General features: G+C 45.1%; 1 protein-coding gene and 1 long non-coding RNA gene across 3 annotated transcripts; both read left to right on the top strand.

The window, feature by feature from the left end:
* The first annotated feature begins 458 nt into the window (after window positions 1–458).
* Window positions 459–2,890, top strand: LOC138729719 (uncharacterized). The gene is made up of 3 exons (XR_011338940.1): window positions 459–1,082; window positions 2,160–2,276; window positions 2,754–2,890. It is a non-coding gene; the product is annotated as an uncharacterized lncRNA (long non-coding RNA).
* A 2,878-nt stretch (window positions 2,891–5,768) lies between these two features.
* On the top strand, window positions 5,769–19,674 carry DHX40 (DEAH-box helicase 40). Of its 2 annotated transcripts, none has more exons than XM_069873780.1 (17): window positions 5,769–5,914; window positions 6,512–6,657; window positions 7,049–7,168; window positions 8,325–8,555; window positions 8,763–8,829; window positions 9,393–9,524; window positions 10,244–10,343; window positions 10,716–10,802; window positions 11,342–11,524; window positions 12,047–12,127; window positions 12,967–13,124; window positions 14,717–14,831; window positions 15,120–15,228; window positions 15,541–15,635; window positions 16,198–16,267; window positions 16,678–16,906; window positions 18,595–19,674. In XM_069873780.1, the coding sequence occupies exons 1-17, from the start codon at window positions 5,776–5,778 to the stop codon at window positions 18,729–18,731; spliced, it is 2,199 nt and encodes a 732-aa protein (XP_069729881.1). In that variant the 5' UTR covers window positions 5,769–5,775; the 3' UTR covers window positions 18,732–19,674. The 2 variants fall into 2 exon arrangements, with proteins under 2 accessions (XP_069729881.1, XP_069729880.1); XM_069873779.1 differs by having other exon boundaries at window positions 18,592–19,674.
* Window positions 19,675–21,379: the final 1,705 nt, after the last annotated feature.

Raw genomic sequence — 21,379 nt, 5'->3', positions numbered from 1 at the left:
GGCTGCATTTATTGTATGGTCTTAATATAGAACAAAAGGGTAGTATTTTGTTCTAGATTTAATGGTTGTGGAAATAAATATTCTCTGGGTGCTGTCAGATACAAGAGGACAATTCCAGGATAGTTCAGGTTATCTGCTTATTTTACAGTCACAGAAATATATTTAAATCGTAGCCCTGGTGCACTGTAATGGTGATGTCAAGCCTAAGTGAATTATTGATTATTTTGCACATTTGATAAATCGGAAATGATGTCTTATATACAGAAATAGATTAGAAGCCTCCCACAAGTTGTAATGGAAGTGCAAGCATGAGAAGGTCTTAAAATAGCCACCAGCTTTCATTAGTGCAGGTACAAAACCCCTTGAATCAGTGAAATACTTCAGGCGGAGTCCCAGGGCGATGTGTCTAGTCCGTGCCTGCTGGGGTTTTTGCCTTGCTTGCTCTCAGTATGTGCTAACTGCCCACGAGTAACTGCCTGCCTTCATCTTCTTAGCTGAGCGTGGGAAGAAAATATTCCAATTTAACACAAAAATCTCAGGCACCATTTAAAGATTTAGGTATTTTTCAGTCTACCCTCCCCAGTCTCCGGGGAGACCGTTCCCATGCCACTCTGCATTTCTATTTCTGTGCAGATAATTTCACTGATCCAAGGGCCGCTCGGAGGATTGCTCTAAAAGCTCTTTTCAAACCACAGGGACTGCCTGTCTTCGGTAGTGGCTTTGTACGAGCGTCACTGAATTGTTTCCCATATTCAGCTCCTCACCTGTCTGGCTCGTGTGACGGGCTGTGTGGGCTGATGGATGGATGGACCGTGCTGTGTGTGAGAATGCAAACAGCTGAGCCAAAGCCCAATCCTCCCCCCTCTCCAAGCCCACGACCTTTTTATTCGTACTTGCACCTGGCAGGAGCAGCAATCGTTCATGTCTGTGGCCTCAGAAACAGCTGCAGGTCTGACACTGTAGTTAAATTTAAACAGGGTGATGCAGGAGTACGTGTGAGGGTGGTAAATTAACAGAATCAATTGCTGGCCCATCATAGACCAACTTAAAAGACGAAAGAAAACAGGCTTTTAAGGGTAGTGGTGAGTAAGCCAGGTCTCCTCTACTGAATACAATAAGGGTTGTGCAGAAATATATGCAGAAACATTTGCAGAACTGGGGCACTGAGACCTGAATCCTTAACTGTGATTCACTGCAGGTCAGGTCTGCGTCTGTGGCCACGTGCACACAAAACTGCGGCACCCTCGGACCAGCTGGCTCAGGAAAGGGTGAGGGGACAGGTCTCAACACAAGCTATGAAGGGTTGTCTGGCCAACAGCAAGTGGAGGAGGAATTGCTGTAGCAATTATCCTCCGTGCTGGCATCGGCTAAGAGAGATCTGGCTGAGGAGCTTCTATAGAGCCTGGATCACACAGTTGAGGTGTGCTCCCAGCGTAGATTGCCACTGCAAACCCTTTTCCAGCACAGAAATACCAGTATTTTGTCCTGGCAGAGCAATTCCTAGCCTGGATCTGGCCGTGCACTGTCCCTTGCCACCTGCTGAACAGGACAAGTGAAGGCAGATTCCCGCAGCGCTGTATTTCCTGCAGCCTTTTTTAGCAAAAAACCTGTGAACGCAGTTATGAGTAACCTGGCAGAAGGCTGCATTGGAGAAATTGTTGTTTTCCATGGACCTAAATACAGAGAAAAACTATTAATTATGCAGGAGAAAGGCTAGGGCGTTTAATACTGTTTTCAAAAAGAAGCAATTTTTAACAAGCAGGGCAAAATTTGAAATAAAACCTGTCAATTTGTAAATGTTTTGTAGCGAGGCACTGTAAGACAGCAGATGGAGGTGTGAAAGGGGTTTTTTGGTTGTTTTTTTTTTGCTGTGTCTAACACCTCCTTTTGACAGCGCTCATCCTCTGTTTTAAGAATAACACCTTTTCAATAATGACTCACAGCCAGTGCCACAAAAATCCTGGCTGTCAGAAAAACTGCTGGTTGCCTGACAGGAGTGCAGCTTGCAGGGAACATTGGTTTATTCGGTTTGTCTGTGCCGAAATTACAGCTCAGGGATGGATCTTCTAGAAAGTTGCCCTATTTGGAGATTTCAGGCACAAGGCAATTACCTGTCTTCACTCACTCAATGTAATTAATAGATGTGGTTTTCTTCACAGGCACCAAGGGATGCTGAGTTTATCATGGAATGAAGCACTTTCTCCACATAAACACCAGAAATTTCTCCAGGAACACGGGTCTTTTCTCTGGGAAGATGGATAACCTGTGGTGTACAGGTAGGGACTTGAATTTCTCCATATCCTGCAACATCTCTGCTCCTCAGAAGAGAAAAGATATCCTCTGCCCACAAGGAAAAAATATATCCTCAGGCATAATTCAGTACAGGGAGCTGGCAGAGCTGCAGCCCTCTGTCACCTCACAGAATCTGTAGTTATGAGTAAAGCTAAACCTTAGGAAAAGACCAATTTCAGCCTTCTAAGCTAGCCTGAAAGTAACCACGGACAGTTATAGACAGAGCAGCTGCAGGGGCAGAAGGCATTTTTACAGAGTTATTAGAGCAGGGAATTGTGCTAGGATTACTGGGTCCTTCCCCCAGCTCTGCCTTTGATTTGTGGTGTGTGCAGACCCCTTAATTTGTTTCTGTTTTCCCCATCTGTGAAACTGAGATAAGATCACAAGGGAATTGTAGAGTGTGATTCATTAATGTTTATTAGACAGAGGGAAATCCTTAAATGAATGGCTCTGTATTCCAGGAGGACAAAGTTCAAGACTGCAAAGAGGCTGATTAAACCCAAATCTGCTGTTCCCAGGCTAGGAGAACAAAAAAAGAAAATTGAAAAACCTTACCTACCTCTTTTCTCTGGCAAGAGCAGTATGTGATTTAAATAAAATCAAGCAGAATGTGCAGGTGTGCATGCATACATATGTATCTATGAAAACCATTAATTCCTAAATGTATACCACAAAGTGCAACGAGGGTATGTTTGAAGGGGCTGGAGAACAGGCCTGATGAGGAGCGGCTGAGAGAGCTGGGGGTGTTCAGCCTGGAGAAGAGGAGGCTGAGGGGAGACCTCATTGCTCTCTCCAACTACCTGAAAGGAGGTTGTGGAGAGGAGGGAGCTGGGCTCTTCTCCCAAGGGACAGGGGACAGGACGAGAGGGAATGGCCTCAAGCTCCACCAGGGGAGGTTCAGGCTGGACATGAGGAAAAGATTTTTCATGGAAAGGGTGATTGGTCCCTGGCAGAGGCTGCCCAGGGAGGGGGTTGAGTCCCCTTCCCTGGAGGGGTTTAAGGGACGGGTGGACGAGGTGCTGAGGGACATAGTTTAGTAGTTGATAGGAATGGTTGGACTCTATGATCCGATGGGTCTTTTCCAGCCTGGTGATTCTATGATTCATGCTTGTAGAGGAGAGTTTGAATTCTTTCAGGTAGCTGCTACAGGAGCTGCAATAAAGCAGAGCCATAATAGGACCACAGAATCATTGAATAGTTTGAGTTGGAAGGGACCTTAAAGCCCATCCAGTCCAACCCCCTGTGATAAGCAGGGACACCTCCTGCTGGATCAGGGGCTCCAAGCCCCATGCAGCCTGGCCTTGGAGGTAATGATAATACCAGCTCTAATACCTGATAATACCAGGTGTCTTTGTAGCTGTGGGACTGTAACGAAACAGTTACTGCAATGTTCTCTCCTCCTGGCTATAGGAGTAAAGAAGGGCAGAAAAACAGCTTATCTGCCCCGATTTTACACTGCCAGTTTGTAGACAGACTAAACAAATATTTATAGGCCAGGCATATCTGAACTTGGCAACACTGTGGACAGATGCAAAATTTTCCAAGCTTTGGAGCACGTTGAGAGTGTTCCCAGGTTCTTGTTAACCACGAGCCAGTAGGTAAATATTGTTACTGTTGTGTGAAAGGTACAAACTGGGGCAACTGGTGGTGACTGGAGTCAGTAGGTGGCTTGAATTTGGTCCTTGATGACAAATCAAGGGCGATTTTTGCCACTGCTGTAGCCCAAGGGAGGGTGAAACATGAACATGTAGAGGGTTTGTAAGGGAAACAAGTGGTGTGACATACAGGCAAAACCCAAAACTCAATAATCAATGCTAATTTGATTGTTAAGTAAGGCATCCTTCAATGGGACACGGGGCATGCAGGGGATCGCTCCACCTAACACGCGTGCACCATCCAGTACCGCTCACAAAGGCGATACACGCTCCAAGCACACGTATCCATCACTTTTCCTGGAACAGGTGTTTCTATTATAAACAGTTCCCAGAATTTATTTACAGAAGTTTCCTCCCCTGGGCGCACACGCTCTGCCCTCGGGGGCCTTCAGGGGTCTGGGGATGAAGGCCGTAGACCTTCTTCACAGATGAACTTTTCCACTCTCCTTCTTGTACTTGCTCTTAGATTCTTTGGGCACCTTTTCAAGGCTGCACCTGGCTCTAGATGGTTCTTATTTGTCTTATCATTGCGCTAGTCCTTGTTATCTGGCTGTGTAAGTGTAAGTATCCAGGCACAGGCTGGCTAAAAGTTATTATTCAAGCTAATCCTACATTTCAGTTCTAAAACTAAACATAATATTCAAATATAAAATAGGTTAGCCACTTATCACCCATCATTTGTCCCTTCAGTGCCCAAGCGGAAAGGGCACAAGCTGGATTCGCGTTAAGCGTACGTCGCTTGCCACCTTCAGGTCTTTTCTGAGTCCCCAGCAGTGGGTCCCGGCGCTCTCAGGGTGCTGGAGCAGAGGGTGGGGTTGCTGGGGCCGTGTGCGCCCTTCGGGGCCCGGGGGAGGGAAGCGCTGCCTCTGGCTCTGGTTGGGTTACACGCCATGGGGGCACTGGGCCAGGCGGGGGGGGGCGAGCTGGGAAAGGGCCCGGGCGGCGGGTCTGGGGGAAAAATAACGGGTTTGGGTAATGGCGGGGGGATGGAGATGCTGAGGGGCGGGGCTGAGGGCGGGGCGAGGGGCGGGGCTTTGAGGAGGGGCGTGGCTTGTGAGGCGTGGCCCTTTGCGTTAGCAGCGCGGAGGGGCGGGGCCTGGGAGGGGCGGTGTTGATTGGACGGTACTGAAGGGGCGGGGGCTTTAAGGGGCGTGGCCTGAGGAGGGGGCGTGGCCTGGTTGTCATTGCCGGGAGAGGGCGGAGCTTGAAGAGACGCTGCGAACGGGGGCGTGGCCTACGTCACCTACACCTTAAGGTAGGGGTGGGGCTTAGAGTGGGGGCGTGGCTTATGGCTGACAGGGCTTAAGAAGGGGCGGGGTTGGAGGAGGAGGCGGGGCTTGAGGGAGCGGGTCTGAGGGTCACGTAGCTCTGGGGGCGGGGCTTGAGGTGGGCGGGGCTTGAGACGGATGATTGCTGCGGGGGCGGGGCTTGATGAGGGGCGGTGTTGATTGGACGGTACTGAAGGGGCGGGGCTTGTGGAGGGGGCGGGGCCTGACTCGTTGCCGGAGAGGGCGGAGCTTGAAGAGACGCTGCGAACAGGGGCGTGGCCTAAGTAATCTACACCTTAAGACGGGGCGGGGCTTGGGTTGGGGGCGTGGCTTACGCGTGGGCGTGGCTTATGCTGACAGGACTTAAGAAGGGGCGGGGGTTTAGGAGGAGGCGGAGCTTGAAGGAGCGGAGCTGAGGGTCACTTAGCTCTGGGGGCGGGGCTTGAGGTGGGCGGGGCTAGAGAGACGCTGCGAGTAGGGGGCGTGGTCACTGAGTGTGGGCGTAGTTTGTGGGCGGGGCATATAAATATACGTCATCATCGCGCGCCGGCGGCGCCGCCATGGAGGCCGTGGCCCTGCCGATCCGTAGGCAGCGCCGCGCCCTGGTGGAGGCCGTGAGGGAGCGGCCCTTCCTCATCGTCACCGGCGAGACGGGCAGCGGGAAGAGCACGCAGCTGCCCAAGTACCTCTTGGAGGCAGGTAACGGCCGGGGAGAGCCCCTCTGCTCCGCCGCCCCGAAACGTGGGCGAGGGTAGATGCGGGTCGCCCCCGGGGGGACGCGGCGTCAGGCTGGGCTGGGCCAGGACGGCGTGGTTAGGCCTTTTAAGCTGAAAAGCTATGAGCCTGTGCGTATCGTGTAGGTGTTTGTGCCTAAACTGAGTCTGAGTCGGCGTCTCGGTTCTCTCCCGTCTATTCTATCCATCTGCTCCTCTCGTGTGAGACCTCATGTGGGGTATTGTATCCAGCTCTGGAATCCTCAACATAAGAAGGAGATGGAGCTGTTGAAACCGGTCCAGAGGAGGCTACAAGGATTATCCGAGGGCTGGAGCATCTCCCACACAAGGCCAGGCTGAGAGGGTTGGGGTTGTTCAGCCTGGAGAAGAGAAAGCTCTGAGGAGATCTTAGAGAGACCTTCCAGTATCTTAAGGGGCTATAAGAAAGCTGGGGAGGGGCTGTTCACAACGGCTTGGAACCCCTATCCAGCAGGAGTTGTCCCTGCCCATCGCAGGGGGTTGTGGAACTGGATGTGCTTTGAGGTCCCTTCCAACCCAAACTATTCTATGATCTCTCCTGTAGGCCTGGCCAAGCATGGAGCCATCGGTGTCACCCAGCCCCGGCGCGTCGCCACCATCTCAGTGGCTCAGCGAGTGGCCGAGGAGATGGGCTGCGTGCTGGGGAGCGTCGTTGGGTACCAGGTCCGCTTCGATGACTGCACCACTGAGGTAGGGCTCCGAGGGCTGTGTTCCCACTGGTGCTGTCGCGGGAGGGTCTGGTGGTGTCACTGTCACCGAAGCTCAGTTTTCACTTTTGGCTCTCTGTGTGGGGTGGCACTGCCCTGTTCCTCCTCCTGAGGCTTTGACTGGAGCAGCAGTGAGAAGCCCTCTGTCCCTGCTATAGCGAAGCTGCAGTTGTAATTATCCTACAACTCATCTAATCAATCTTTCTGAACACCTTAAAAGTGAAACATTTCCAAGTGTGTTTAGTATGGTGCATAAGTGCCCATGATAACAAATCTCAGTGTGTATTCTGGACAAATACGGGATCTGTGTTGAAGTGTTTACTTTGAAGTAAAAAATCTAGGATAACAGCTGAATATCTGTTTAAACCTTTCAGGATACTGCCATCAGGTATATGACTGATGGCTGCTTATTGAGGCAAATATTGGCAGACCCCCTTCTCAGCAAGTACAGTATCATCATTTTGGATGAAGCTCACGAGCGGAGCCTCAGCACTGTGAGTGTCACCTTATTTCTGTCTTTTTTGGTCATTATTTCTCCTTTACTGAGGTCTGCTTACACCTTTATTTTGCTTCTTTTTGGCTGGCTTTCCATGGATGTACTTTATCCTTTTGCTGTCCTACAACCATAGAATTGCTGCTTCATTTATTACGTGCCCCATACTCTGAAAATAAGATGCAGCCTTTAATCCTGTTGGAATTGTTGTAGCTGTTGCTCTGTTTGGAAGCAGTTAAAACTTGACTGGCTATTGGATACTTACCAAATTTCTAGGAGTTTGAATCCATCACAGTGAGCACAAACTTTCTAGGACCCCAGTTTTTAAAAACCACCCACAAATAAACCGAGCCCTGAAACATCTCTCTCTTTCTAAGGCCTAGTGTTTCTTAGGGTGTGTACGTGACTGTGCAAAGAGATTACGATTTCTGGGTTCATAGCAGTGTCTAGGCTGACCCAAGTACCAAAAGCTATCAAATGTCACTCTGACCCTTCTGTGGCAAGAAAAGTGAGTCTTGAGTCGTTTCGTCCTCTAAAGATTGTGTTAGATGTCAGGCAACCTACCAGTCCAGCAAGCAATCTACTGGTCCAGCTAGGGAAAGGGAAAACGGTTTCTAAATTCCATTTCTGTCCTTAAGCATCTGAGGGTAGTGCAAGGAATTGAGCTAGGGTGATGAAACAAATTACTGATCCATCACCTGCGTCTGAGTAAAAGAAGCAGATTTTTAATTCAGAGCAGTGCAGAGTAAAGTAAACTCACCGAAGTCATGATGGTAAATAGGGCAACAAAGGAGAGTGCGTGCTCAGTTAAGTAACGTTTGCTCGACAAAGGTGATGCCTTTTTAAAATGGGTCTGAGGTAACTGCTGGCAAGTGACTTGACCAGGAGAATATAAAAATGAAAAGTAAAGGATTTAAAGTTACATTGATTCTGTGAGAAGAGCTGATTAAAAAGTTCATTACATTCTAGAAATCGATTAGCGTGCTTATAAGACGGCCCATGTTAAGTGTATGTATTCTTCTGAATCCTTAGGCCCTGAAAATGTGATTTTCTGTCTTCACGCTATCAGTGGGATACAATCAGTCCCTTCCAAGTTCGTCAGGCACTTCTTAGAGAACTGGGGTACTGATGTAAGTTACTTGTGTTTTTTCTGTTAGGACATTTTATTTGGTTTGCTGAAGAAACTATTTCTGCAGAAGAAACCACCAGACAGAAAGACAGACATGAAAGTGGTGGTGATGTCAGCCACCCTGGAGGTAGACAAGCTCTCGGAGTTCTTTGGACACTGTTCAGTGCTGCATATTCCAGGAAGAAGTTATCCTGTCAAGGAGATATTCTGCAACCTGCTCAGCCCAAGGGATGTAGGCAGCTCTGCGTATGTTACAGAGGTCTGGCCTGGTTTACTTTGTTTCTGTGTTGTGTTCTCTGTTGTTTGTATGATTGTCATCTGTGAATGACCACAAGAATTAGCTGCTGTGTTGCTGTGCTTTTAGCATCTCTGCAGGATAGAGGGAACGATTATTTAGTATTATGAGTTTTAGTAAAAGGACAAGTGAGATTCCAGCTGTTATTGGCTTGTTTGTTGTTTGTTTCAGGCTGTAAAAGTCACGTTGAACATCCACTTAAATGAACCAGAAGGTGACATCTTGGTTTTCCTGACAGGTGAGAATTTTTCTTTGAACAGCTGATGGTTATTCCAGGGGAAGCAAGGCATTTCCAGCAAAACACTACATCCTTCCCCAATGGCTGTGTAATTTGTCCCAGAGCAGTAAGTAGAGAAGGGAAAGTTGCAGGTTGATTCGCGTAAACCTGTGAAGTGATAGGTTTCAGAGCACATTTGCGTGTATCAATGCTTATGAGATCAGTTAAGAGAAACATTAGCTTAAAAATTTGCATACACTCTTTCCTTCCTGTGCCAGATTTACTCTGTATTGCCTATGTGTTTTATGTTGTTAATACAGGAAGGGAGAATTTCTTCAATTGCAAAGCCCTCTCTCATTGTATGGGCCAAGTGCTTGTGCAGTTGTCTTTTAAGTGAAAAACTTGGTGAGGGACACTGTGGAAAGACTGAATGTCACCTCCTAAACTAACCCTTATAAATATTACTTCCTTCCTGTAATGGTGTCTATGACTCTTGGACAAAGTCTTGTTTAAAGATATTGCAAATTAGGGGGGTAGAGTTGTAGCTACATAGGTCGCTTGAATGCGCTTGTGTGATTTTTTAGGTCAAATGGAAATAGAAAGAGCTTGTGACTTGCTTTTCAAGAAAGCTGAATGTATTGATTACCGATATGAAGTACATGATCGGTCTGTGGAAGGCCTGCTTATCTTACCGTTGTATGGATCAATGTCAACAGGTAAGAGGATGTAATATCATATGGAACTTAGTTCACGTAAATATGAATTGCAAGAGCCAAATGAAAAGTTGCATAAGAGAAAGGTGTAGCTTCTTCCTCACTCTTTGTTGGGTGTTGGATTCCTGACTCGGAGCGAGATATTATTTTTCTTTTGTGGTATATTCTGAGAGGCCATTGTATTTAAATATTTTTAAATACACAAGAGAGACTTTTCCTTAGAGAGATTTTGATATTTTTGAAGTATAATAAGAGAAATTTTTTTTTTTTTCCTTGGGAAGTCAAATGAATTAATGGCAATTGTGTGTGCTGCTTGATACCTGTTAAAAGAAGATTTGCTGGAAACATGTGGAGTTAACAGAATCTTTTCATGTTCACCTTCACTTGCTCTGATTGTTAAAACCCTTCAAATCCTTCATGAAGATTCTATTAAGACCAGACATCTTGTTTGTTTTTCCTAGCTCTGTTAGGAAACACCCAGGAGAGTTAGGCTTTCTTGATCTCAAAATCTTTTTGAATATGCAAGCGATAAAGCTATTCTCTGATTTCAGACTTATGCTAAAATAATACCAAATCTATGCTTCAAAATGTTATGTGATTCACTTTCTGATTTAACTCAAATCACTTTTGCTAAGCATTTGAGTAAGTTTGCACAATGTGAGAGATGTGGTTTGAAATCTGAGCGTTGTAACATGTCACTCTTTGCCTGCCTGTCATTTTAGATCAACAGAAAAAAATATTTTTGCCAGCTCCCACGGGCATTAGGAAATGTGTGGTATCCACAAACATTGCTGCAACATCTCTGACAATTGAAGGAGTCAGGTACTGTCTCTTGTCCTTCATAAAAGCTGTAACGGGGGAATAGTTCAGAAAGTTCTACTAGATTTGTAGAAACACGTCAGACTTCCTTCTACTACTACGCCTGGCCAGTAGTTACCTGTTGCCTTTTTTGTGCAGATAGTGAATAAAACCCTTTGATATTATTATATTAATCATCTGTGAGAGTGTATTGTTGGACCCTACTTTGAAGTCTAGCATCCTGTAGACTGAACCGTTGCTGGGCTGCAGCTGCCTCTTTGCAGCACTTGTAGAGTATGTGTGTTCTTGCTCTGAACGCTCGCGTGTGGCAGTTACCTGTCTGTCTGCTGAGACCTCTGCCGTTTTCCTCTCTGACCTAGTATAAATCTTTTTCAGATACGTAGTAGATAGTGGGTTTGTGAAGCAGTTGAATCATAACCCCCGAGTTGGCTTGGACATACTGGAGGTGGTTCCCATTTCAAAGTAAGTTTTAAAAAGTTTGTGCTTGGTGCTTCTGGGAGCTACTGTGACAATACTGTGTATTGGTTGATCTTTAAAAAATGGAAAAAGAGGAGGGGATGGCAGCTTTGACCCTGGTTTTAAAGCCATTTTATTTGCTGCTAAATAGAAAGTGGTTCAGGGCATAGAATTTCCTATATGATACAGGCATTAAGAAGGAATTGCCAATGCATTGTCTGTAGTCTGAACAGTGGCTCACATATCCTTTTGTGTTTGCTGAATACAACAGACTGATTCAGAGGAGCTTAGAAATTCCCTTGCACAGAGATGCTTCTTCATTCTGCTAGTTCTTGTATAGCTGGATTTCTCAGTTGCTGCAGGGGGGTTGGAACTGGATGGTCTTTAGGGTCCCTTCCAACTTAAACCCTTCTATGAATCTACGACTCCCATCTACAGTCATAGAAATTGCTGTTATTTATCATAATTACAGTGTGCTGCTTTGGATAGAGACAGAAGGAATCAAGAGTTTGGGGTTTTTTTCCCCTGTCTCTCTGTTTTGGCAGGAGTGAAGCGAGGCAACGAGCTGGCCGAGCTGGCAGGACATCATCTGGAAAAAGCTATCGGCTATACAGCAAAGAATTCTGGGAGCAATGCATGCCCGATCACACAGTCCCGGAGATCAAGAGAACCAGCCTGACATCTGTGATCCTGACCTTGAAGTGCCTTTCTGTGCATGATGTCATAAGGTAACCTCCATGGAGGAGGGGGGATTATCATTTTATTCCCGAGTCTTAGCAGCAAGGCAGCACCGGCACCAGCAGCCTATTGGCAGGAGACAGAATTAGGTCCCTGGCCAACTGTGACACTTCAATACAATCAGCTTTTCTGCCCTTCTCCTCAGTCTTTAATGCTAAATTGGATCTTGAGCTCCAATTCAGTTTGAGGTTCTGCCAAAACTAGGTCCTTCTCTCCAAAATTAAATAGTTAATAATGTTCCTTTAAAATATTGATTTTTTTTTTTTTTTTTAATCCCAAAAGCTTCATCTCTGCAGAATTGTTTAATTTTAGGATCATATATATGTAGAAAATACAGTTCACCTTTGCGTGGATTTGAGGCTGCAACACACCCACATCCTGAAGATGCTTATGTGCGTTTTGGTCAAAAATTGGTACTGGAAGGTTACAAGAGTATTTTTATAAATATGAAAGCTAACAAAGCTGTACTGAGTCTGAATGGTGAGATTTTTTTACTTCATTTTTTACTATAGATTTCCCTATTTGGACCGCCCTGAAGAAAGGCACATTTTAGAAGCTCTCAAGGAACTCTACCAGTGTGGTGCTATTGACAGGTAAAAAATGAAGTGGTGTATTCGCTACAAGAACTTAGAATCTAGTGGTTTAACTTGTATTAGGGAGTGGTTTATATGGACTAAGGGACTTCCCCTAGCAGTAGAATCTTTCTTCATTAGACCAGAAAGTTAGCTAGTGGGTTTTAATATCCCTTTATAAAATTAGGGTTAGAGCGTGGCTTAGGACTTGAATGGTTCAGATTAATTTCTCCACATTGTCCCGAGACCCTGAGTGACCTCAGACAAGTTACCTCACCTCTCTGTGCTGTAGTTCCTGATCCCAGACTGTTGTGACGAAGGTCCTTTGGCACTAGCTGTGAGGCCCATCCATGAACTCCAGACAGGAAGCGAGATCTTATCCTAAGCTTCCAGGAATTCTTCTTGCAAAAAACCTGCCAAAAACGTATCTTAAGCATCTGATATACTTAAAAATCTGGCTCCGCATGCCGGAGCAAAGCAGAGAAATGTGAAATGCTCTGCTGGTAGTGGCAGTGCTTCATGTCTCCAGAAGGAACCTGTCTGGGCACACACAGACTGGAGCGTTAGAACAGTCCAGAGGGAAACGCTTCTTCCGTGCTGTTTATCAGTGTATGTCCGTAGTCATGGCTGCACCATCCCTGGAGCTGTTCAAGGCCAGGCTGGATGAAGCTTTGAGCAACCTGATCCAGGGGAAGGTGTCCCTGCCCTTGGCAGGGGGGTTGGAACTGGATGGGCTTTGAGGTCCCTTCCAACCCTAACTGTTCTATGATATTGTGGCTGACATTGTATATGCATGTTGCCATTTACATTTAAACATAGTTTTGGTAAATCTAGTATTTTAATCTTTTTCCTGGGATAAGGAGAGGCCACGTGACAAGACTGGGTGAATTCCTGGTGCAGTTTCCTCTCCCTCCCAACCTGAGCTGTGCGCTCTTAAAAGCTGCTTCTCTTGACTGTGAAGATCTGCTGCTTCCCATAGCAGCCATGCTGTCTGTGGAGAACGTCTTCATCCGCCCAGGTACGAAGCCCCTTATCCCAAAGCAGCTTTGGGTCAGTGGTCACTTCTCCTTGGATAAGGATGTCTCGGGCAGTGGTTGGGAGCACACAGCCTGCAGTATGAGGAAGGTTCCTCAAGTTCCTTATCTCCCAAAGTCCACCGCAGCAGATCCGTAGGGAAGAAGGGTAAGATTAGGATAAATATACAGTGGCACTTCGCCCCTATGCTTTTACAGCTTCCTGTGGTCTTGGAGTCAGAGCACATTGCGTGCTAGGGAGTGTAGAACTCCTGTTCCAAAGTCTACAAAACAGCATGGAATTGGGTTGCGTTTGTCCCAGGGCTGCGAGGTCTAAGGGAGCGGATTGCTGAAAGGTCATAATGGGCAAAATGGTGTTACGGGAAGAAAATAAAAAACACCAGGAAACCCAAATGCACCACAGCAGATGCTTTGCTGTTGTTCTAACTACAGACAACAGGGACTGATTAATTTGCTTTTAAGAAATGGCATCGCCTCTGGATTGGCTTTTCTGTGCAATAACTTTGTTGACCCAAATAGACCTCTCAGGTTACTGGGAGAAGCTCAACATGTCACTGCCTCCATTTCCAGTGTTTTTCTAAATGGAAAATGTAATTTTGCTGTGGTTGCAAGCTAACGCCTCGCACTAGTGCTGAACTCGGTCTCCCATGTTCTCCTTCTGATCTCCTTTTCCCTCCCATCTGCTCCCTCTTCCCCCCCAAGCTGTGCTACCAATAGTCTTTATATGGAGCAGTGTCTTTGTGGGAGACCTTTGTCCTTTCTAGTCACTCATTGGCCCGTGTCCAGTTATCTCTGTAGTCTATTAACTGCGCCTGTTAATGCAACAGCTAAAGACACTGCTGACGCTACTGATAGCCTGCATTCTGCTCTGGGGTCTTTCCTATTCCCACAAATGTGTGTTTGCTTTCCCCTCCTCCATCTGGCAGTATGTCCTTGTTATCTCTTCAGTTAGCTAGTGCACATGTTTGTTACCGTCCAGCAACCCCGTACACGAGGACTCAAACATAGAGACTTCCATTGTAAAGGAAATGTTGCTTTTGCCTAGTACCTTCCTAGCATTTAGTGAAGGCAAATTCCCACTGAACTAGCCAGTTGCTTTTTTCCCTAGGCTCATATTTTAAGACCTCCATGGCCATGGCACTTGAGTACTAGGACAAAACCTGAGTTAAATGGGGCTGTGATGGGGTGGTTTCACTGGTCTTATTTTTTTCTCCCAGAGCAAAACTTCCACTCATTCCCCATGAGCTGTTTGTTAAAGGCTGCTGTTCCATGTTTCCATCTGAGTTGATAGTCAGAGAGCAATACGTAGAATCTTCTTTTTTCAAAGAGACTGGAAGTCTTCATCTCTAGTGGTGACTGGCATGATTAATCACCGATTTAATAGCATCTACATATTCTCATTCAGCAGTAGTAGAAGGGGGAAGAACTGTAAGTGCACCTGTGGAGGAGAGACAAATCTAAAAATAATATGAATAAAGCAAGACTGTCAAATGCACTTTGGAGAGATAATAATAGAAAATTAAGTAGGAGTGATAAATAAAAATGACTTTGCTGAAGTGAGATATGACTTCCTCAGGTGATCCTCAGAAGCAAAAGGAGGCAGAACTTCAACACCAGGAGCTTTCCTCACAAGTGGGAGGATGCAATGATTTTGCAACCCTCTTAAATATTTTTGAACAGTGCAAAGCAAGGTATAAAATGACTCATTACAGTAAGTGGTTTTTGCATTGCTCCTAACTTCCAGCTGCTGATCAGTTTTTAATATATTGTGTACATGTGCATGTATGTACGCATACGTAATTGCAGATTTATTCCTTATTATGATCTGAAAGTTTTATCGAGACACCTATTATTTAAACTAACTAAGTATCTGGCTGTGTAGGTTGCCTTCTTTGTACGGCCATAACAAAAAATAAAGGCAACCTTCTGCCTTCAGCTTACGAAGGGCTTATTTGTAATACAAGTATTTCTGTTCTCAGCAAGTCTCCTTCAGCTTGGTGCCAGAAATACTGGATCCATTGGAGAGCTTTAAAATCTGCTTTTAGTGTGGAAAAACAGCTTCGGGAAATAATCAGTAAACTGAAGCAGGTAGAAAATATAATTTTTATATATAATTATGTAAGTTTATATAAAACGACGTGTACTGGACTACTGAACCTTTGCCAGATGGCTGCTGCCTTTCTCCAGTAGAGACTAATCCACTTAAGTGTTTATTAGAGTATCCTCGCTGTAGTTTGTGTAACTAACAGGTATCATGGTAGTAACAAGCAAGAAGGAGGATTTTCCTCCTTTCCTTGTGGTTTCTGTAGGGTGAGAAACCCGGAGTAGGATGGAGCGGGGGGGTATAGCTGCTTTTTATTTAGGAAAGATCCCAATTTGTATTGTTTTTTCTCTGTGTAGCTGCCAGACTTTCCTAAAGAGACGTTTGAAGGCTCCAAAACTGAAATTCTAAGAAGATGCCTGTGTGCAGGCTACTTCATCAACGTAGCTAGGAGGTAAGTAGTAAAGTTTAGAGAATTGAATAGAAAAGGTTTTACGTATTGCACATACTTGTAAAGATGCAGCTGCTTATTGAAACAAAACAGCGAGGCTGTGTGATGTTAAAAGTAGCAAAGTAGCCACTGCAGCTGAAGGTGGTGTTTCTGCACAGGGCTGGGAAGCCTGGTGGGTGCTCTGCTTTTGACTTTCATTACATCCCTGGGAAAGCTGCTTACATCCTTGGAATAGTAGTTTTTCTGTCTGTGAAATGAACTCTCAACCTGATGAGTAGTTCCAGTTATTAAACTGAAGGACTTGGAAATGTCCAGTTGTTATGGCTGTTGAAGGCTTCAATCCCATTTATCATTGTGTTGTTATATCTGCAGTGTTACTGTGGTAAATTACGTGGATTATATTATATTCCTCCTTTGGTTTTTTTACAGTTTAATTCTGGATCTTCCTCTGCTTATATGTTTGAGTGTTTTCTTCTATGCTGCTGCTGGTTTCCGTATTTCAGTATTGCCATCTAATCACAACAAAGTATGTTTCATCGTCATCTTTTTTTCACAAACCTTTTAGATCTGCAGCCCGGACATTCTGCACGATGGACGGACATGGCAGCATAGTCTATATCCATCCTTCATCTACAGTAAGTTGCCAAATTCTGTTAATAAAGTAGCAGAGAAACTATAAAAGGAATAAGAGGCAGGTCCCTGTAAACTCGTCCTTTTCTGTTTGGCTTGTGCTAATTTGTGGCCAGGAGAAGCACTGTTGCAGGCTTCATTTTGAGAGTGGGGAAGAGCTTCACTTCTTCAAATTTGATAAATGTTTGGCTTGTGAAATGAATGTGATGTAGACTGACCCTCCTCTGGCTCTTTGGATTTCTTGGACAATTTTAAGCAAGTCATTATGCCCTAGTTTCCATCTGAAAATTCAGGGTAACGTCAGCTTTATCTCATTCTTGCATTTTGAGCATTGAAAGATATTCCAATGGGAGGGTCCTGTAGCAATAACCATTCTCTTTTTAAAAATTATTTTAGAACCGATAATTTTTTTTAGCTGTATAACCAGGAGACTCTCCTCGAGTGGATCATCTTCCATGATGTCACAGTGACCTCCAAAATCTATGTCCGGACGGTGTGTCCTGTTCGCTATGAATGGGTCAAAGACTTGTTGCCCAGGCTGCATCAAATTGATGCGTATGAACTGAGCAGTGTGGCACGGGAAGAAGTGACTGAAGAGGAAATAACCAAGTGGAAACTTAAGGAGGACCTTAAAAGGCAATACGGTAAGCGCATTCCTAGTCCATGTTCATGGAATGTGTAGTTCTCTTGCTTGTTGTGGACGTGGCTGTGTATATTAAGTCACTGAATGCATTCTGGACTACTAGGTGTTAACTGGGATGTGCTTAACTTACTTGATCTGTGTATCTCTAGCTGTTTTCTTGTCTTATGACAGCTTTGCAATCCTTTTCCTGCCTCAGCATTGTGCACAGTGACGTTTGCTTGCTGGTTCTTGCCATGCTCCCCACTTTTGGTTTAATGTAGCTGACAGGGGAACTAAATGAAAAACACAAAGGAGAAAGTGTCACATTTTGGTGAATGTCTCATTCTGACAATGAATTTAAAGCGCTGTATTTAAATAGTCAGATTCTTTTAAAACTGGTGCCTGCTAACTGATCTGGCTGCTTGACATTCTTTGAATTCTTCTTTCGTAGAGCAGCCGGGTATTCAGAGGGCCTCTTTACTCCTGAGCTGACCCTTCCAAAACATGAAATTAATACATGGTACAGGCACTGGCAATAGAGATTCTCTTCGGTTTCCTTAAGAACAGAAAAGATGTAGACTCTTATGCTCAGACCAGCATTTCTTTCTGTCCTGTCGTATTGTATAAAATAACCATTTTAAATGATAAAGCCATTAATTGGATTTGGTTAGAAATTTGCTGGAAAGGATATTTGCATTATTGAATAAGACAAAGGAGCCTCATTTATTTATCTGAAGTCCAAGGAGAGCTGAGTTTTGTTCTCTTTGTCCCCCTTAACTTTTTGACCTCACCAGGCAATTGTAAATTAATTTGAGATTAATATTGACCTTATGGATATTGTATTTCTCAGAGCTTCATAAAAACAGGCGGCTGAATAACTGACAAAGGCTGAATTAGTTCCCAATGGGAGGAAAGGCTGCAGCATGAGCTGAATTACTATTTGACTCCAAAACAGAATAATTACAAATCTTCCAAGGGTGGATGCTGATTATAAAGCTCCTCCCTCATATCAAAGAACGTGGTGCGCAGCCCCAGAGCCCTAAGAGCAGGCTGCAGTAGCTGCTTCATTCACTCAACACTTTAAGCTCTCAGAGTCTTTTCTTAAAAATTATTATTATTATTATTTTAAATTTTATTTTGAACTGAAAGTATTTCCTGCTTTTCTTTCCATCTGGGAGAAGCACTCCCAAGGTCTCAGCTCAGTGGGAGAATGTGCACTTCTAATGCTGTCTGATCTGGGGCATTGGCTTTTCCTACTCTTTTATCTGTATGCTATCCTCCCTCTCTTCCTACCTCCAGGAAATTTATCAAGATTGTTTATTCTAAGCTTTTTGTTTCCTCCTTCCAGTGCTTTCTCTCTCCCACCTAAGCCTAAGTCTCAGATTTAGAGAAGTAATGGGTACATAGAACACGAGATGCATAGTATCTGTTACAATCAAAAGCAAGATATGGGGATGGGATGGGATGAGCCCAGCTGAAAATATTGACATGAGAGTTTAAGCTTGATTTATTTTAATTATCTTTTTCCTCCCTGTTGTGGTACAGTCTGTCCTGTCTGGAAGTCATTCAAGTGACTAACTGGGACTTGAAAAGCTTTTGAGATTTTGTTTGGGGTTTTTTGGGGTATTTTACAAATTGGAGGAATTGTAATGCTGGGGGTTTTTTTTGACACAGAAGAGTATATTCCTCTCTCTCCTCTCCCTCCAGAAGGAGTCACGGACAACTCTGCAAAGAAATTGGAGCGAAGGAATGATGATAAATCAATACTGGATGCCCGAGCTCGCTATCTTGAGAGAAAGCAGCAAAGAGCACAGGGTTTAAGTGGCCCGTTTAAAGAAATGGAGTAATACTGGTGGCTGCTCTGCTCCCACTGTGAGGAAAGGCAGTTTAGTGCAGTTGTTCTGGGTACGTTTGCATAATGCAAAATGACTGACTGGAATGAAGGAAAACTTCTGCTTTGTGGTAAGTTGACTACCAAAGCATACAAACACCATCTTCCTTTGCTGCACCCAGCAAGAAAAAAGTTACCACACTGAATTTTGTTGCCACGTGTCACTGGCAACAATTTAGTGGCCACAAATGTGGATGAAGACAGGGTACTGTGTTGCCAGTTCTGTGGCATTTCCTCCTCTAGAAGGAACTCAGTGGTCCCTGTGCCATTATTAATAAAATTTTCTTAAGGGTTGGGGTTTTTTTTAAAGGGGAAAACTGTCACTTTTTATGCATTTTACTTTGCGTGATTGTGGCTCTACAGTCTTCATGCTCTTGCACTACTCAGGAAAATGTGTAGGAAGTGCTCTTTTTAAGTGGAACTGTCAGGATCTAAATTCCAAAGGATGTTTGCCACCTGCCTTCTCTGTTGTAGTGTTGTTCCTTCTGTGCATCGTGCTGTACCATGTACAGTGATAGTTCTGGGTGAAGATGTCTTTGTGTGCAAAGTATTTTGTAAATGTTCTCCTATTCTTGCTAGCAATGCATAATTTTTGTCAGGGATGATTTAGCACTGTGTGTTTTCCCTTTGGCAACAAAAAATCCCCAGCAGTCAATCCAGTATTCAGCCAGATGACGTCCTGTGGTCCGTCAGCAGGCCTGCTGCCTAGGGACTGTTATTTTTAAAAGTATGGGTTTTGGTCTGAAGAATGAGTGTAAAAAGAATACACAAAGAAATACTAGCTTTTCTCCTGAACTCAAGTACAAAACAAAGAGCTGTGATGCTTTGTCATCATAAAATTTGTTTGTCTCAATAAAGAGGTAATCCCCTACTGGCACCTTAATCCTGAAATGATCAAATATTCCGGTGTGGAGCCTGTCTTCTTTTGCTACTCTTTCAGTTAATAACATTTGTGTTTCTAAACCCCTGCAGGAACCTGCTGTTGTGTTCCAGGCCTCAGTTGTGTGCAGCTGCAGGTCACCTTCAATTAATTCTCAGGTTAACGACCTATTGCCGTGACAGCGCTGTGGTTAGGAAGCCGTAACCCTGGCTGTAAAACATTCCGCATTCCGCTTCTGTCCTGCACAGACTTGCAGATCGTGAGCTCTCAGCAACTCCAAGCTTCTCTTAGGGGAATATGATAATCTTCTTGCTGAAGAAGGCAGAAGGTCTGATAACTGTCCCTCGTTCTGGGATAGCACCAATTAAAATGAAAAAGCCAAGGCTGGTGTGTATACTTGCCCAATCTAGTGCAGGGGCTGGGATTCACATCTCGAAGAGAAGGAGAGGAAGCAGCATACGCTGCCCGTTGCCCTCCAGGACCAAGTGCTCTCAGACTGTTAAGAGGCTTAACTTGAGTAACACCCTGGCTGTGGACAGCAATAGCTGGAGCAGGGTGGGGGTTCCTGCAGCCGCCGCGCACACTCCATAGAATCACAGAATCACCAGGTTGGAAAAGACCCATCAGATCATCGAGTCCAACCGTTCCTATCAAATTCCTCCAGTCGCAGGCTTCCCAGCTGCAGGGAATTGCTCCTGCTGGCCCCTGTCCATGCATACAGACCACAGACACGGCAGGAGATTAATGCCATTGTGGTTCCAAATGGAACGTGTGGATCAAACAATTACTGGTTGTGATCAATCTTTGTAGGAGCTGGCATGTTTCCAGTTCTTTTTTCCTCAGGCCCTTTATCCTGTCTTCAGATGGCAGAGGGTTTTGCTCTCTTGTGCTGTTGCACAGGCTGCTGCTGACAAGTCAGTGGTTTTTCTTGACTAAACCCATAGCTTGCATTTTGCAAAAGCCCACAACTTATTGCCGTTTAGCTTGATCTACGTTGAATTTGTGATGTTTGTAGCCCTTTGCAAGTCAAACAGCAGCTGCAGCATGTGCGTAGTCTGAGGGCAGCAGCTGGAATGCTCCCTCCTGCTGTGGTACAGCTCTCTTGGTAGATTTCAATGATCTCTTACTTTACACTTTTTACTTTTTTAGAAGCAGAAAGGGAGGGTTTTCTGTTTCCCTGTGCTCCAGGTTTTCTGAGGGGTTGTGAGTTTAATACAAAGCAAAAATAGTGTGAGGAAATAACCCCAAGATTGCAAAACAAGGGAAGACACACTGAAAGAAGAGGTGGGGCTGCTGGATGCTGTGTTACAGCACACAGGGGCTCTTGGAAAAGCCCTTGGAATACTGCAAGGAAGTAGAATCATAGAATCACTAGGTTGGAAAAGACCTCTTGGATTATCAAGTCCAACCCTACTTCTCTGCCACTAAACTGTGTCCTTGAGCACCTTGTCTACCTGTCTTTTAAATACCTTCAGGGATGGTGACTCCACCACCTCCCTGGGCAGCCTCTGCCAGTGCCTGATGACCCTTCTGTGAAATTTTTTTTCCTGATATCCAATCTGTGACCCTCCCTGGGCAGAGCTTGAGGCCATTCCCTCTTGTCCTGTCCCCTGTCACTGGGGAGAAGAGCCCAGCTCCCTCCTCTCCACAACCTCCTTTCAGGTAGTTGCAGAGAGCAATGAGGTCTCCCCTCAGCCTCCTCTTCTCCAGGCTAAACACCCCCA

Source organism: Phaenicophaeus curvirostris, chromosome 21, assembly GCF_032191515.1.
Source record: "Phaenicophaeus curvirostris isolate KB17595 chromosome 21, BPBGC_Pcur_1.0, whole genome shotgun sequence".
NCBI classification, from domain to species: Eukaryota; Metazoa; Chordata; class Aves; order Cuculiformes; family Cuculidae; genus Phaenicophaeus; species Phaenicophaeus curvirostris.
Note: the sequence above shows the minus strand (reverse complement) of the source record. Positions and strands in the feature narration are given on the sequence as shown.

Bases quoted from the DNA above. Each gene is read 5' to 3' on its own strand.
- DHX40 (XM_069873779.1), top strand. From the start codon at position 5,776: ATGGAGGCCGTGGCCCTGCCGATCCGTAGGCAGCGCCGCGCCCTGGTG. The intron at 6,658-7,048 runs GTAGGGCTCCGA...TAAACCTTTCAG, and splicing joins TCGATGACTGCACCACTGAG to GATACTGCCATCAGGTATAT. The intron at 7,169-8,324 runs GTGAGTGTCACC...TTTTTCTGTTAG, and splicing joins ACGAGCGGAGCCTCAGCACT to GACATTTTATTTGGTTTGCT.